This window comes from Achroia grisella, unplaced genomic scaffold (genome assembly GCF_030625045.1).
Source record: "Achroia grisella isolate CSIRO2021 unplaced genomic scaffold, CSIRO_AGI_Agris_v1 utg109, whole genome shotgun sequence".
Classification (NCBI taxonomy): domain Eukaryota; kingdom Metazoa; phylum Arthropoda; class Insecta; order Lepidoptera; family Pyralidae; genus Achroia; species Achroia grisella.
The window spans coordinates 7,355,914-7,375,180 of record NW_026712573.1 but is presented as its reverse complement, the minus strand read 5'-3'; the positions used below and the strand labels follow the sequence as shown (position 1 = coordinate 7,375,180).

At 30.6% G+C, this 19,267-nt stretch overlaps 1 protein-coding gene across 1 annotated transcript; it reads right to left on the bottom strand.

The window, feature by feature from the left end:
- Positions 1 to 10,095: 10,095 nt before the first annotated feature.
- Positions 10,096 to 18,584, bottom strand: LOC131845182 (pupal cuticle protein-like). Its single transcript, XM_059194222.1, has 4 exons — positions 18,454 to 18,584; positions 11,530 to 11,773; positions 10,887 to 11,113; positions 10,096 to 10,439 (listed from the first exon to the last, which is right to left on the bottom strand). The coding sequence occupies exons 1-4, from the start codon at positions 18,463 to 18,465 to the stop codon at positions 10,281 to 10,283; spliced, it is 642 nt and encodes a 213-aa protein (XP_059050205.1). The 5' UTR covers positions 18,466 to 18,584; the 3' UTR covers positions 10,096 to 10,280.
- Between the last annotated feature and the right edge of the window lie 683 nt (positions 18,585 to 19,267).

Sequence of the window (19,267 nt, the reverse complement as noted above, 5' to 3'; positions counted from 1 at the left end):
ACTACAATAGTATGGATAGGATTTTATATGTATTTCGAATTTCTCGATTAATATGTAAATTTTTTTTAGTAACCACTTAATCATGTTAAATAATAAAACTACGTAGGCAATATCAATTGTTAGTTTATACTTGATAGCTTTTACATTTAAATACTATCTACTTGTACTAATAAATATAGTATTTATATTTAATAGGTGGAATGCTAGAAGGTAAAATTAACTGTTAGACCAAATAAGTACCTACCGGATCAGAATTCTAAGCGATGTATGTATATCTAAATTAAGTAGAGCTTATGAATGAATGAAATTTAATCTAAAATCTCACGCTATGAATGTTCTGTTAAAGTTAATACTTTGTGCGAGTAGGTAAGTCTTTTATAATTAACTTTAATTAGGAAGGGTTTTTGCTATATTTTGCTAATTAGTGATAATTTTACTTCTAAAACCATTACCTTGAACTGTGTATATGCCATTGTAATTATTTAATCAGTGCTGTTATATGAACTTTATTTTTTGTCTATTACAAAATCCCAATACCTACTTATTTCTATAAATAAGAAGATATAGAATTGCTGTAAACATAAATATAGGTACTTTTTTGGTGATTTAAAATTTTGCTTAACGTGAAATTTTATATAAGGTTTAGTAGGTTGAAATCTTTATCAGTTTGCTTATAAGGTCTTTTAAACGGTCGAATAAAAATATATTTACGGAAATAATGGAAAAGGTTTGATCTTTTCCATTATTTTCATGAAGTAATATTAATAGTAACGGAACGGAATATGAAATATACACCACTCTATAGATTTTTAGATTAGCAATAAGGGTCTTACACTTAAAAATATTCGTGGTAGATATAATCTCTCTTGTATACATCAGCACAAATATTTACTTGATAATCAGAGACAGTTTTTTTAATATACCACGAATATGTTAATATAGAGTAAATAGACGTAGCGAATTCAACCGGAACACATTAAAACACGGCCTCGGAAGTGTAAAAAGAAAATTAAAGTCTATATTATGTCAATTAACCCACAATATACATAATTTTATTTCGTCATAGTAACATGATAGAAAATCACTATACTGTACAATACTAAAAACCCGGAATAAGTGTGTTCCCATAGATAAATCGTGACCATTACTAATGAATAAAATCCGGTCTCGACCAGACCAGACAAATCGTATTGATACGTTGAATATCTACCAGTCATACAACAACGAAATACAATAAAATACTGCTGTTTTATATTACACATACGTATACTCATTATAGTACATATGCGAACAGTAAGTTTGTATGTACATATATGTTTAACGACACCAAACTCATTTTTTATTCAAAACGAATTATTGGATTTACCACGTTTTTCCTCTAACTGTTCATGCAAATGGAAACCTCAATGAGTCACAGAATAATAGCTTATGGTTTAGATTTTCTAAAAAAATTGTTATGTTGTGGTCGATTGCATAAAACATGTTATTATTGATAAGTGAATGACGCTGAATCAGGAGTCAGTGTTATTCTTACTAGTATACTAAATGGGTAGCTGATGGTCGATAGTGGACAATTATGCAAAATTATGGTGAAGCTGATGAATGAATGAATACCTCTGCTCATCATCTTTATATGATATAGATATTGGGTATCGTGCGGATGAATATGTTGAATTCCTTTGTATCGTGTTATACTAATATTTTCAAATAAACGTTGTTCTCGAACGCTCTCGGTATACATATAATTTTATTCGGCGTCAAATTACTGAAACAAAAACGTAAGTCAAACGTTCAAAGGCTCACAAAACTCAACAAAAATACTGGTGTGTGGCCAATTAGGACACACATACAAAGTGAAGTCTTAATACAAATATTTCAAGAAGGGTATATTAAGGTTTCTTAAGGGTCGGCAACGCGCACGTCTGGTATTTCTGGCATCCATCGGCTATAGCAACCATTTACCATCAGATGAGCCGGAAGCATGCTTGCCACCATTGTAGTATAAAAAAAGTTGCAAATTGAAATATCCAGATTCATATAACGGAATTCTGATTAAAATATATCTTCTAAACTGTTATACGGGTTGTCCCAGAGGGGTAGTTAGAGGTACTGTCAGTTGTTGACGTCGAGGTTAAAGTTACCAAGTTTTGCTATGTACATATGTATATTTGAATCCAACGTGGTGGAGCAAGCCTGGGTTGTATCCAAGATTAATTAGTTCAGTTTGTTATGGGTGTTTACATCGGTCAGAAAAATAAAAGGACACAATTTTTTTTAATGTTGCCCACATTGAACACTTAATCTCTTAACCACTCGCCTATGCGCTCTTTATATTTAAGTTTAACTTGATATTCAACTTAGTTTCAATTTTACATTAAACATATGAAAATATATTGAGTACAAAACGAGATTGTACCATACAGTGGGAGCGGGTCAACGTCTGCTTTATAACCATAACGTTTTCACGGCTGTCAGAATTCCTGTTTTATGTCCTGCCCTCACAAAGTAACACTAACGGGACTACACCTACCTACCACGACATGACGTCACATTGTTTCGGCATGTTTTGTTCAATAACTATGTTACTGAACACAAGTTTACACATTAACACAAAAGCGAGATACAAAAAACATCTCTTGTGTTTACATTATAGACGCTAGCCGTAACAAATTCTAGGTAGCACAGAAGTGCCTTGAATATCTAGTAATAATATCTTTATGCCTGTTATCCCAGATGTAACTCTCAGTGAGACTATCTCAGAAGTTAATTTGACTTTATAGTGAATGCAAGATTTGACATATCTATATTTCGCTGGATACATTTGAATCCATAATATTGTGGTCCGAGGCTATCTGGATTAATTGAGATTGTTGTTAGTAACTCTTCACTGGAAAGTATAAATACAAAGAGACAAAGCATACTTTACTATAACAACGGGGTTTTAATTCCTATTGTATAAATGTGAAAGTATATAGTATCTCAAATTAAATACATAGGATATTTCTATTTTAACTCAAATATACAAAGGTGTTGATACGGAAATTCTATGAAAATTATTTAATTACTTAATTTTAACATGTAGAGCACGCACTCTTTACCACTGCATATTGTTACGGGAATACCTAACTAACGGTAAATATTATTGTGTATAAAATATATAAATAATTCTCATACATACACACACTCTTACATGTACATACTCCTATTAGTTTTAATAACCGTAGGCCGATTATAACATAGTTAATCCCTAGTTACTTAATGTACCAGAGTTTGAGTTACAAGAGAAGTAACATGATATTACTAGTAATAACTGTGTACAAGACTACATACTTATTACTGGGAACAGGATAGTAATGTTGTTGATGTCTGTTGATGATGAGAAAATGCCTACATAACGTAATTACAATTTGTGTATAATGAAATAATGGCTATACACGTTATGACGCAATGAATAGTTCCTAAGATTCCTCCTAAAGTTTGAATACACAGAATTTTCATTACTGTTTTATATAGATACATACCTAATTTATAAACTCAAATTACAAGTTTATAAAGGAAGGTATAAAAATAACTTTATAAAAAATGCAAATGTTCTTGTTTGAGTATTGTTTATTAAATTACATGGTAACTGATGTCAATAAAAAATACGCATGCTTATCTTTGCTTTATGATACGTAACGAACATTATTAGATATACCCCAGAAATCATGACTGACCCGGAATTCCTGTAGTCGAAAACATTGTTACGATTTTTTTGTTATTCCATCCACTTTACATAGGAGTATCTATTATTAAGATACATAGAGTAAATATAAGATACATAAGCTATATATATATAATAACAAAATACTAATCTTATTGATATCGAAATCTTCTAAAATGTTTTCCTCGAAATCCATATTTATTTATTCGACAACAAAAAGCACAATCTTTACAAAACTAGTCGATTCCAAAAGGAATCGTCAAATCCGGCATTAAATTAGAAAAGTTATAACTTAATATGCACACAAACATACAGCACACTCAGTACAAATACAGTATATATAGTATGAATACAAATATACATATGTATATATATTTTGTAGGGATCAAACTTGCAACCACTGTGTTATAACACTATACTTCTAATGTATTGTCCACGCATGAGACCTACTATACCAGTAGTGGTAATTAAGAGGATGCAATTACGCAATTATTATTATCAATCGAAAAAGGTTTAACATGTTGTGACTCCACATGGTGTAATTTCACTGCCGTATCTTACCATTGAACCGAAGTACCGCTAACAAGGCAAGCTGCTGCGGCGTTCATACATAAGATAAATACATTCATACATAAGATAAATACAACCATGGACAATTAACACAACACCATCTAGTCCCACAGTAAGCAGAGTTTCTGCTTACTGTGTTTTCTGCTATGGGTACTAAACAACTGATATAAATACTTAAATATATATTTTTGTAAATACTTACATAATATACATAGAAAACGCTCAAACCGATACAAACTATAATACTCATGAATACAAATGTTTGCACCAAATCGAACCCGCGACCACCGAGGCCGATGAGACTCAAACTTTCTATCATGTCTATCTAGGTAAAGAGATATTATATTAGATATTGTCATACCGAGTTATTTATCAGTACAGATAGGACATTTAGGGATTCATTCAATCATTCTAAAATTGTTACATGGTGTACCAATTGTAGTGATTATATATCTACAACATGTTGCTCTATGATATCTCTGCTAATAAATCTTCTGACGTATACCTAATAGTCATTAGGTATTCTCCGATCTAGTATGAAGTTTTTCTCAGATTTCATGATGACATGCATGACTTCCTGTGTACTTGAAACATTAGTTGGCATTAGTATTTCAATACAAAAACAAAACTATAGCACATTATTTCTATGACACACGGAACACCGGAATTAATCAAATAACAATATTTTTGTAAAAATAATGTTGCCAGTATTATTTTTATTATTATAAAGTGTTATATTTTAATAATATTCTTAAATGCTTAATGCACCTATCAGAAAAAAAATATTACACACGTATCATTAGCTTTTTAGACTTTTCTTATATTACATAATAAACGAATCCGTCAAATTTAAGCACATGTTCCTATTATAAAAGAGATTTACATGACATCAATACAGGTATGACGATAGGGTAAAATTAACGCAAAAATTTGAAAGAATGTTATTTTAAGCTTTTATTTGTAGAAATGTATCTTAAAGATTTTTGATATTACTAATTGTTCAATCGTATACAGAGATTATTATTTTTTATAGAATAATAGAACATAGTATATATATATTTATTTACCTACCATTGTCGAGAAATGTTTAAAGCGCCTAAAAAAATATTTGTGCAGAAGTTAAGCTATGTAGTTCTAGTTGTTTTAAACTGCCAACCAATCTACATTTAATTCATTTTATCCGCTATAGCTATCGAAAGTTTGTTGTTGAAAAATTTGAAAACATCTAATTTTTCCAATTAATAGCGTTAATTTCTGTTTTAGACTCACACTAGTTTTTAAAGTAATACACTTGCAAGTACGCATTTTTAGAGTAAAAACCAACTAACATTTATAGTTAGTTTTTACATAAAATAAATATGCAGCCACTTAATACAATTTCTTTTATTCTTATATCTATCTTTTATTTTTACTGTATATTGTTGTATGTAAATAAGTATATTTTACCTTATCTTTATTATTTCAAAATTATAATGATTCTATTTTCAATCACCAAGGAACAGAAAAAATTAGTGCGAAGTTGACACGAAAATTTGTTCCGTAGTCAATTCATTATGACTGATGCATTGATTTTATCTGGAACATACCTAATCTTATGTCTAATTTACACATACTGACTATAATATTTACCTGTATAATAAGAAATTTAGCGATTACATTATCCTTGTTTACCACTATCATACTGTCATTGAAACAAATACAATATTCACTTCATTATGATCCTATAACCTACATTTGATACGGGCTACCTACTAATATTAATGATTAATTGCAGTTCATACCGATAATATTTATGAATATTCAAATACTAACCCACCTAAGAATATCGTTATGATTTTTGAGGTTATTTGATAAAAAAAAAAAGCTATTGGATAGATAGCTGATGCTAGAAATAACAACATTTAACAGAATTAGTATCTTGTGTTTTCTATATATCTCGAGTATATATTTCGAGTCTATCCTAATAAAATATTTTTATGTACATATAACATTTACTAAATTATTTACGTTGTAAGTGTTTATTTTAGAAAGTTAACAAACACAATATATATGTGACACGAGGTATTTTAACTTTTGAATTAAAAACTACGATTACTAGATATATTGTTTAAAAATACAGAATTTAATAACTCCGTTTGTTTTATTAACCACAACAGTATTATATGTATAATCAAACTGTACATTAGAACAATAAATAATGTTCTAATAATTTTGTTTGCCGTTTAGATTACAGTAAGTACCATCGACAGGGAATTTTCCTGAGACCCTGGAATCTAAGAGATAGTGTGGTTTCAGATGTATTTCCTCCCACACACTCAATGTGCACTAAAATGCCGCGGTTTTCTTTAGAGATACAGCATAGGAGTTTTCAACAATACACTGGGGTATAAAAAAATACCAAAATGTATAAATAGTATATAAACTATATATAGTCTGTTTTTTAATCCCGTAGACAAATTTGACATTTCCAACGCTGCAAGGTTTTAGCACATTTTAAATTAATATTAATTACTCATTTTTATAGGTTATTTAGAAATAATCTGTGGATGTTTACTTAAAACCCATTAACACAGTACAAACAATTAATAAAGTATAGATATTAATAAATATATGGTTGTTGTATCAAAATAATTTTTTTAATTTTTAACTAAAATGAAGACTAACTACCTTTTTTATAAAACAAATAACATTTTTATTGACAATTGACATTAACATTTATATTAAAAATTACTATTTGTACGGAAACGACAAAAATGTATTTTTATGCTATATAATACGACGACAGTAATGGAAACACTAGTATATGTACGTAAATTTTAAAATTCTGTTTTGGAAACGTCATTTAAAGCTTTAAAACTAATGTGTTAAAATAAAAGTTTCCGATAAAAAAAATCGATATCTCAGGTACAGCACTACCCCGCTATAGGTGGTAACATTATTTGAAAGTTTGACATTATTACCAATCTAGTCAAGTAATCTATCAATTTAGTCTCCGGGATTAAAAAACAGACTATAGGTAAACATATCATAAATTTATGTAGTAGGTATAAAACAGTATATTCTAGAACGCTACCTAAGTTACGCCTGTGTTATTAGGCCAAGTACTCTAATAGCATTGTTGGCCGGCATAAATTCCACTGTACAGGATAAATTAAAATGCATGCATAATGATCTACTAACCAAATAATGAATCAATCAATTTCACGTTCGACGTTGGGCGTTACTTTATGATTACAGATTGTTTAGTAAATTTAAACCTGCCGTTTTGAATACAGATAAGATTCATTAACCTACGCTCTATTTAAACGTTATATAGTGTAAATGCACACAATAATTATTATAAATATATAAGGTTTATGTTTGGAAGTCAAAGGATTAAGCAGTATTAGGCAGCGGGTTAAGCATATGAAAACTGCAGTCGCGTCTGATGAAGGACTCTTACCATGTTTTTATTGTATTTTATTTAAAATAGCCATACACTTAATCTCACAATCCTAAACCCTATAGTAAGGAAATATTGAAGGTGACACAGCTTGACAAAAAAAATCTTTTCTCAGTACCTATTCAAGATATCTTTATGAAATTGAAACCATATATATCGATAAACTAATTATAATATTTTTTTTTACAATGTTAGAAACTGTAAAAAGCGAGAAATATAGTATGTTTTTGGGTCGGGGTTTTTTATATCAACATCTAACAAAAAATATATCTTATTTATTAATTAGTTAGTTTTAATTTCTTTAGAGTCGGCGGGGTATAAACAACGTCTCGAAAGCTGCGGTTAAATATTAAGGATATTTTAGAAAATAGATATTAAATATAAACTATAAAAATCTGAGCACGTCCAATTGTGAACTATGTATAGTAATGCAAATTATTATAGGTACATTATTATTATAGGAGAGTCAAATTTGGCCTCAATTTATTTATCTTGACAATAGTTATTTAAGTTTACATATCAACATTTTGCGTTTATATTTGCAATACAGACTAAATTATTAATATATATTCGACAAATGGCTGCTGTAATTTATTTTGTTATACTGAAACAATTCTTCAAATTCTAATCGCAACGTAAGTCAAATGATAATAATAAATGTTATTTATTCATTAACACATAATTATTATTTAAATTGTAATTTGTACAAATAAAGATTTAAATAAATAATTAAATATAAATTGATTATAAATATGATGTAACAGATTAATTTAGCCGCTAATACGTGTATAATAAGCGTCGACAGACAATATATAAAAACTATAGAAAAAACTAAAAGTTCTTACCATTTACTATTACAGTACCATAGACACATACCTATATTACCTATACGTATAATGAGTTAAATAGTGTAAAATGTGCAGGGGTAAAATACTCCTGTTAAATTTAAATAGCAACAAACATCTGAACAGAATAATGAACATATGTAAACTTGAAGGATGCCATTATTCGAATTATTGAAAGTTTTGTTTTTACTTCTGATGGTGGGAAGTAGAAACCATCGCCTGTAAACTGTACATGCTATTTTTATTTGTGAAGAATTTTTCCTTCGTCTTCGCCAGGCAAAGCCATCAGTGAAATTATAAAAAAAGAAAAAGTAGTACTTTACTTTGTTTATTTTATTTCGTATTATAGTATATAGAGTATTATATTTCGTATTATACATACTCGCGTTTATTACTTAATTTGCATAAGCTTCTACCTCCTATACATCCCCTTGCAGACTTTGAGATAATAGATATCCTGTGTCTGTCCTCGTGATACAATCGTGTCAAATGTAACAAACAGACGGATTTGCAGAGAGGTGCATTTTGCATATATTGGTGTCGACTGATATATCATATCGGATTAATCATCAATTAACCTTCAACAGGCTGATCTAATGGAGAGCTCTACGTTGATATTTTACTTTTGGGCTGTACGTTTTGTTCAGAGGAAACCAAAGTACTAAGAAGCCTACCGAGAACAGATTCCTACCACAGGAAGACTGTAAAAAGTCCAAATCGAACTTATTTCAGCTGCTAAGAAGTGCTTTGTGTAGTAAATTTCAGTGGTAGTGTGCCAACCAGTGAAATTACAGGATAAGAGGCATGGCATCTTAGTCACCTGGAATAGCAACGCACGAGTGATATTACGGGTTTCACACATAACATGATATCCATGGTTAGTCCATGTAAGTAGGTATGTATATATAGTAGGTGATGGTTACAGCTTACAGTCAGGTGGGCCATCAGATTGATTGTCTTTCCAATAACATAAAAAAAATAATTATCATCAACACTTGTATTCATACCCAGGATAAAAAAGTTTGTACTGTGTGATGAATCGAATTCGCGACCATCGAAAGTAAGGCGGTTTCCTAAGCCGCTAGACCACAGAGGTCGTTATTGTAATCATTAAAACAATTTTGGTCCTTCATCAGTAGGTATTTTATACTACTTGCGATTTCATATGTTTATGTTTTAACGTAACTATAAAATAATATCGCTATTAAAAATAATGAATGAAAATTTAGGGTTGTAGATATCTATTTAGTAGGTTATTGTTAAGGCCACATTATAAAAAGTAAAAAAAATATTCCGATAAATAAAAAAGTTAAGGGTGGACAACCCTTATCACTTAGAGGTATGCAAAATAGATAGTAGCCAATTCTCAGACCTACTGACGCATATAAAATTTCATAAAAATTTATGAATAGTACAATATTATTAAAATTCACTTTAAATTAGTAAAGGATTTTTTACTAAATCTCTGGATCACTACACCTACCTATCATATATTATACTATCATTTAAAGACAGTTTTGAAGACAGAAAATTAAGAAAACACACTTATAAAATTATTAGATTTTTTTTAATATTACATTTTCAAGTTCACTCTACATTGTTTGCAGTTTGCTTTACACGTTCACGTTCAACTTTATACAGTACAACATTTTTTTTGTTTTTATGTACATTTTATATAAAAAGGCATTTAGGCAGTGTCGTAGTAGGTCAGAGGTAGAGATTAGTGCCAGCCTTGGGGTCCATGTCCCCAGGGCTCCTCGGGTGAAGCGGCGGCGGCATGAGCGGCGGCCGCATATTGTGCAAGGTGGGCAGCTCTCGCGTGCTGCACTTCAGGTGTATCCACTACGTATTGACCATCGTGGGTCAGCTGGATGTGGGCCTGGAATAATAGTTATTATTAAATTAACCGTAATAAGTAGACTTTGTCGTTGATATCGTCTGTATCTGAACTATTACAGTCGCCAAGTAGCTTAGTTTGTAGGATATGATTTTATTATATATTATGGTTTGAAGGGTATGGATAAGGCAGTAAAATTACATCACATTTTAATCCTTTAAAATGGCATAGAACCCCACCGGTGTCACATGGTTTATGGTGCTGTTCGTATACATATACGTATGAATGATCCCACCGCTGTCACATGGTGTCCTGACAATGGTGCTGCTCAAGTATATAGTCACGATTACCATAGACCATTAAATGAGCTTGCCAGTCCACATGTTTTTAATAACAATTTCATTAATATACTTATATCTTCCATATAGTTTTATATCACGTACCTATCGATATTATGATTTAGAATATATTCATGGTATTGAAACTTACTGGGGGTCCAGTCCATTTGCCGTAACCTGCGGCGTATCCGGCACCATGAGCAAGGGGTGCGGCGTAACTAAGAGGAGCGATCGGTCCATGGCCAAGAGGTGCTAACGCACTGCCGTGCGCGGCGTGAGCGTGCGCCTGGGCGTGTGCGGCCTTCAGGTGGGCAACCTCAGGGGTGTCTACAACGCGACCATCATGCGCTAGGGGCGCGGGGCCGTACTTGAGGAGACCTTTGGAAAAATTGAAATGATGGTGAATGAAAATTAAAAAGTCATTGTCAGAATTATGCACCTGTTAGTAGTTACTATACTTAATTAATACTGAGATTGAAAGTCTTCTAAAGAAAGAAGAGATTGATAAAGAATTCTTATTATCATACACAGACTATGTTGTTATCTGCGATCATAATAGTAATATTATTGTAATTAATGTGTATTTTGAAACTACGTCCCTACTGTCAATAATTCATAAATATCAATATAATCATTTAAGAATTAAATAATGTATTCTTAACATTTCAGTTCACTATAAGAACATATTTCAAATGTAGCTCTAGAAATATGAACATTATTGAATTAATAAAAAAATATTGAATTTTTTAATTCAATATTTTTTTTATAGAAAAAAGACTCAAAAAGTCACTTACCAGCTGCAGGTGCACCGTAGTGACCAGCCGCGTAAGCAGCGGGTGCGCCGAGGTACCCAGCGGCGGGTGCCCATGCTCCGTGAGCGGACGATGCTTGTGCATGCGCTGCGTAGTGGGCTTGTTTTGCATGTGCTACTTCGGGTGTATCAAGAACATATTTGCCATCGGGACTAAGCTGTATGTGAGCGGGTGGGCCGGCATAGTATGAAGCCTGAGCGAGGCAGAGTGTGGCTGCGAGGATAATCTGTAATAGAATTCATTTATTTTTATAAATAAGTAATAAAGATATTTTTCGTGTTATTCTAAATTAAGACACCTTATACTCGACATGATCATGGGTTTGTCAGGATGGTATTCTGATTTTCCAGTGACACATAAATATGTAAAAATGGACCACGCACATTTCAGATAATAGTGTTCTGAAGACCCCGGTTTATTACTGCATTAGTCACACACGACATCCTGTTTAGAAATAAGCCAATCAAATCGGCCTTCCAAAATAAACCTTATACTACGAATCCTAGTTAAGAAAACCGATAAGTAACCATCGACATTGGCTGTTGCTGTCACTAATCGGAGCGGAACCCACGATTTCACACCTGCGCCAATGCGCTGCGAAAACCACAAGGAAAATATGCTACTAGATCACTTTCACTGGATTAAAAATACAGTACGCCATATATTTTCAAAAATATCAACTCATATTTAACTTTATTATTGGACAGCTTGACGTAGACTCTAATAATTTGGAATAATAAATCAAACGTGGAATCATTTTTTAAGAAAATAATATTCAATTTCTTTGTATCATTTTCATTTCAAGTAATTTATTTCATAGTAAATATTAACAAAATTTTAGAGCAAAATATCGAATTGAAACATTCTATGTTTGCAAATTCAAGTTATCTTCTAATAAATAATGTCTGACGTAGCATAAGAGAACTCAATTTATGGTCGACTGAGGTTCATACAATATCGATGCAATTGGTGTTGAAATGCTACTAATAGATCTATGTCACGCATGACTGACTTTTTCATATCACGATAAGTAAGAAAAAAATGTATATTTCAGCATAAGATCTCATAATCTTACAAAAGCACGACAGGCCAACTTGAAATTTCTGTTTAATATTTCAAACTATCTGCGTACAAATTTACTACCACATCCCGCACCGCTGCCTGATGATAAAGAATAAAACTTCTTTACTAACTTTTACATAAATTTGAAATTAAAATATTTTTAGTCGTTTTCGGATTTATATAATCTAAAACAATTTCTTTATTTAATCACTTGCACAATAAAAGGAAAAGTACAATACAATAACATTCTCACTATATGAAATATTTTCTATCTTTTATGTTAGTTACGCCTCTGCGCCAAATCATTTCGCATATTAACAATATAACTGGATGATTACAGTTTTCACAGAAATTACAACTAATTAAAATATAAATCCCTGTTCTTAATGAATTGCTTAATAAACTCTCATTGTTGCACATATTTCTTTTGACAACATGAAAACAAATGATCATTTGTCTTAATATCTGTTACAGATTCTTGTAACTCACCTTAAAAATTATTAAATTATCTAATAATTGTATCTCTATTCTCACGGCAATGTGGATTTGTGTATTATTTAATTTTGTAAGTATCATGGCATTGAAATACATTTTGTTCTTATTTCGCCATTATTCACCGCCATACAATGCGTGTGAACGGCTAGACGAAAACTGATGCAATTTTATTATAAACAATGGTATTTTCTATCTTTGTCATAATTTGTTAAATACTTTCAAGTTAGTCCTACCGAATAACAAGATCTCATTTCTATCTAGGTATATTAAAAATATAAGATAAATCTTTTATTATAAACACCTCACAGAAAAATTATGTACCTACTAAATTTAAATTATTTTGTGACTTAGAGCACCGTGTGGGTGACTTTGTCTAGATTGTCAAAGAGATTCCGGCCGCTGCGCTGTGGTAGAAATATTCCGACACTATAGTCTATTTTTAACTCTTTGAAGATGTAATATTCCCGCAATAGTTCACAGAGTCACGAGATATATATCATTTTCTTTTTATGATGTTAATTTTAAAAACAAAATATGTTGTAATACATAGCATTGTAAAATACACTTAGTATATTACTTTGTATTTATAAATTGCTCTTAAGGTGTCGGTCTAAACGTGGTTACCTAACTACTTTGCCCATTATATCTTACTAAAGTTTCGCCCTTTATCTGGTAACATTAATTCTATTAGATCTATATCGTCGGTGCAAAGCCATACCTACCAAACCAAGGAGTTAAATGTAACACTTTGTAAGGCGGGGCATAGTTGCACGCACAGACTAATGCAGATGATAGATAAATCGAGCTAGGAAATCGTTAAACGAAGCAATTAGTTTTATATGCGTCTATTGCTAAAACATAACACGTTTGGCCGCTACTAGTAATAAGAATGCACAAAATGTTAATCTATAGGTAAATGTATAAGTATAATTTTCGTCTATCTGTGAACACACAGTAATTTTCATTTAGATTTCACTTTGGTTTCTCAAATTATTTAAATAATAAAATGTTATTTACACCTCATCTTTTTCCCTTGTACGTAAATTATGTGGCTTTTAAATCCAAAATCTTAAAAACTTATTACGTCTTTAAGGAAGAGGATACAATAGTAGGAAGCATGCATAATAATTTAAGGAAAAAATTGACGTTTTTTTGTTATTTTCTCTGTACTATATTTCCTGCTATTGTTTCTTTAGGTATGTAACTATAATACTGTAGATATGGTATTTATTGCTAGTAGTTCCTATATTCATGTTAACGCGGTGATAGAATGAAATGATAAATGATGAAAAGATAAGTAAATTTAATTTATGAAGTTAAGAAGACAGTAATATTGCAGAAGAACGACAGTAAAAATGGTGTATAATACTCAAGGTACAGATATATGTACTTTATAAATTAATGCAATTCATATTTAATTGTGGTTTCTACTCCATTTATATGATCTGACAATAACCATATCGTGTTACAAATGTTATTAACAATGTACGTGTGGAAAGCCATTCGATGTATTATGTTCCAAATTAAAGTCGTCCCAAGTGAATTATATCTTGCGGTTTTGCTTTATTGATATAAACAATACAAAATTGCACGATACAAAGTCACTTGATCATGTTTATATACGGAATTAATAAATTGAGAAATTTCAATAACAAAATCTCTTTGTGTACAAATGTATTGAAATGGACATGCTTGAAGATCCAAAGTAGAAATAGTGAAAGAAATAATAAGTATTTTAAATATACTTTTACACAACATAAAAAGATGTCATAAGGCCTACAAGTAATTGATTAATATAATATATAGTCTATGGATATCTGTTAAAATGCAGATTATGAATGATACCCGTCATTGCAGTGATGACTTGATTTTTATTATGAAATAGCTTGCGTAGTAGCGGAATATCGAATATAATATTACTATAAATTGAATTCATAACCTAGTGGTAGCCGGGCGAACTAAGTATAGTGTCTAGACTAACCACTATATACTTACTAAGTTAAAGTAGATAGCATGAAATCATATACTGCCCGATAGTAGACAATTATTACACTGCAAACTGTACTAACCATAAATATATTATGGATCCAATAATATGAGGGACTGAGAACTATCTTAAAATTGCAATTCATGAATTAATCAAAACTTACCTACCGCCCGTATTTATTACTACAATGAACGGCTCCACAAAACACGAATGATTCATGTTACTGTCATGTTTAATTATCGAACACAATTGAACGTGAATCAACACTTCGCATGCCTATTTAAATTTTTTTATAATATTTCACCACTATTTTTTACATATTCTTTACATTTAATACGTTCAATAATTTTGTACCATATTTCAAGCTCTTGTTGGCGATATGATTTACATATCATGGTCATGATATATATAACTGCGGAATTAATATGATCAATTCGTAGATTCATAAATATATTAGGATATTTTAAATAAAATGAAGCCCGGTAAAGTTTGATCTCATTTGATTTGTCTATATGTATTATAGTTGATTAGCACCACACGAATTGATCCTCATAAGAATCACTTCGAAAACTTACTATAATTTTAAATTTAAATTTTTCTAAATTTTTATTACTAGAAATATCCAGAGTTTGTATTTGTTCAAAACATTGACTATTTGTGGACATTTTTTTAACATAGCTAGAAGAATAGACGATTGTAATTAGATCAAATCCAATTACGTATTCATAAGTACTTTATATTTCTAATAATTGCTAATGTTTTGTCCTATCTATATCTTGGAGCTATTTTCAATTTTTTAAGTAAATGATAAAATACTGTAACAGTAAAATTATGTTGGAAGTTTTAGTTTTTAAAAAGTAGTAGCTAAGTTCAAATAGCATAGTATTAGCTGCCGGAAACTATATTATGTTGATACTTGTTCATATAATTATATAGATTGTTCGCAAAATTGATCGCTTGTGTAAAAGCGCGTAGATTGTTTGCAAAATTGAACGCCTGTGTAAATAACTTATGGCATTTTATAAACAATCGGCAGTTATGCAATGACGAATAGACACGACCCATTCAATGCGGCTGTCTGTTCAAAATCCTTTATTTAAGTAGATCATATTTTGTTCATGGCCCTGATAAATAATTTATATGACTGTGCACTTTATTCGAAGTTTTACGAGTTGTGTATTACTAACATATAATAAATATTAATACAAATATCATTGGAATAAAAAAAAACATTTTTTATTTTTGTATGCAGCCAGCAAACATATGCTAAGAACACATACGAGTATAGAATATCCTAGTCCTCTAGAAAATACACTCTCAGTATTTGAGTATCCATATTATAAATTAATTTTAAATCAATATAAAAATAGCAAACTATTTTTCTAAATTGATCAAACCGATCGTTTGATCTCAGTATGATGATAATGAGATTATAATTCCTCTTATCAGGATTCTAAATTGATCTTCTATCATGAAAAATTAACCACACCAAACAAAGCAAGTGCACTATAATTTGTGGGTGTGGACCTCATATCGACTTGCCTTTGCATTCTGTTGCAAAAGCTACATTTTGCAATAGATCGGAATTATCATTCGGCGAACTGGTGCACAACCAGTCCGTTGCAATTTAGAGTTAGCCAAGAGGAAGCTGTGGGCGTGAGGAAGTATAGGGCTAAATGAAGGTCATAAGAAAATACTGTATCACATTGAAAATAGAAATTGCAACCGTCACGCCTCATGATCGTTGGACACTAGGTACCTGCCCTGACTTCACGTAGATGCAATTATTTTAGTATTTTCTATTTTTTTTATTATAGTGCAGTTTTCAATAGATAAAAGAACATAAAATAATTTATTTTATGTGAAAATATTTCCTTTTTTATAACATAATTAATTTATCAAACACTAGTTGAACATAATTCTACAAATGTCAATTAATTCGCTTTTGTACCGGTTGCACTAATTACTTGGTATGTATTACGCAGTCTACGTGACGTATAATGGCATTTTAGGAGAAAATGTACCTTCATATAGTACAGGTAGTATTATTTATCCTCATCATATATTAGTACAATTCTTATCCGCCCACTGCCGTATGAAATCGGCCCGCCGCCCACCAAATTGCACTTAACATAAGGCTGAATTTAATTTTTTCTCATTATAGCAAAAACAAATCGCTGTGTAATTTCACAATGAATATATAGGTACTAGTACTTTTCTAAGAAAAAATATAATACTTCTATTTTCAAATATTAAATCAAAAGAAATTTATAGTCGGAATTGTTTTGTATCTCGTAAGCTTCAACGATACAAATATATTCGTGCATTGTATTATTTTAATAAGACCTTGACATAATATTTAACTTTGAAACTGATTAAGATTTTAGTGCCTCGATGATTTATACAGTAAGTACAAATTGTGGGCAGGATTAAGTGTCGTGTAATACATACATAATTTATATATAATTCAAATTTCTCTTACACAATGCTGAATACCGACATTGTGTTGTGATTACTTAGATATGGGAAAATAATTTAAAATTTACCATTGAATGAGATTATCTTTGACTAGTAACTCGCTCCGGCTTCGCAAAAGTATAATTTGTATAGAGATCTCTACAGTTTCGATATATAAAAGTATCATCAAGTACTATAAAACTTTGGGAATTTAAACTATTTTAAGTTTCTAATTTATCGAAAGGAAATCAGATTTTTTTTTTTGACAATAATTTATATTTGCTCTATATATATGCGGTAAGGCATTACGTAACATTGAATTTCATTGACCACAGTTAAAGAAACAGTTTTTCTGAATTTAATTCGTTCTGCTTATTCTGTATAGTTGTCTGCATTAAATATTTGATATAATTGGTGTGATTTATTATTATTGCAGTATAAATTGCTTAGCCAGTCATAATATTGATAGTAATTTACAAGCGTAATATATTTTGTTTATTATTAACAATCCTAATTATTTATGAGTTTAATTATATTCAGAAATGCTGTTAAGGTTGTTAAACAAATTCGATAATGTAGATAATTAGTACTTAATGCAAATATAATAGTATATTAAATTGTATTTTTAGTGTTAAGATTATTTATTACATTATTAAAATACATATGTAATGCAAGTATATTAAACATTTACTAATGAATGCAATTTTTGACTGTATAAAGTACAATAACACTACGTAAGGTTATTTTACCTATTTCCCATAACAAATTAATGAGATAAAAACTAATAAACAAACACCGTAATCCATTTCCTTTCTAAGGTGCCATATAGATATGTTTTCAGGATTTATCAATCCTGAAAATAACAGACAACAAACTAATCTAAAAAAATAAAAGTAAACACTCACCATAGACTGCATGATTACTTTATGTTAAACTAGGTTTTAGAGATCTCAAACGAACTAACTTAGGCGCTGCTGTTATCCAGTACTCGCCTAGAAATTTTCGCCTAAGCGACGACGTGTGTATGCAACCACTTTCGAAGTCAGAATGTCGATTGGACACAGCCTGTGCCCTTATATATGTAAGACCCCGCTTTGGCGGATCGTAGGTAATTGGAAACAATTAACTAGCTAGCAAGTGCAATGCCGTAATTTTTAATTGTAAGATGCACATGCGCGTATCCTCCGGAACGCGTTGGGGATGTTTTGAGGGATGTTCTGCAATTAAATAGTTTATCTTAATTAAAGAATTGAGATTTCCTTATATTGATATCGTGATAAAGGAAGGTTATGTAGTATTATGCGAAATACATTCTGTGTAAATGATATTTGTCGGTGACCTTTTGTAATAATTTGTTTCTAGATTAGTATCTCTGTACGACGGCTCATCACGAGCTACATTTTACGCTACAATTAGTTATCATTTCTGGATAATTTAAAGAAAATGTAACAATAATAAACTCGAAAGCATGAATTCTTACAGATTAAATGTTAGATAGCTCAATTGAATTATTGCTAGTCCTTGGACTTTAAATTCTAATTTAGAATCATAAACAATGATTCTAAATTAGAATTTAAGAGCTTGGTGGTCTACTCTCATACATAAAGAATCACATATTAGGATTATCTTATCCATAAAATACTATATAATTAAATATAATTCCTTAATGGCATTGTATATTTACTTTATTAGGAATACAGAGCGGTTTATTATTTCAAT

Excerpts from the sequence above, each read along its gene's own strand:
- LOC131845182 (XM_059194222.1), bottom strand. Across the intron at positions 11,114-11,529 it reads CTACGGTGCACCTGCAGCTG|GTCTCCTCAAGTACGGCCCC; the intron begins GTAAGTGACTTT and ends ATTTTTCCAAAG. Across the intron at positions 10,440-10,886 it reads GCAAATGGACTGGACCCCCA|GCCCACATCCAGCTGACCCA; the intron begins GTAAGTTTCAAT and ends CTATTATTCCAG.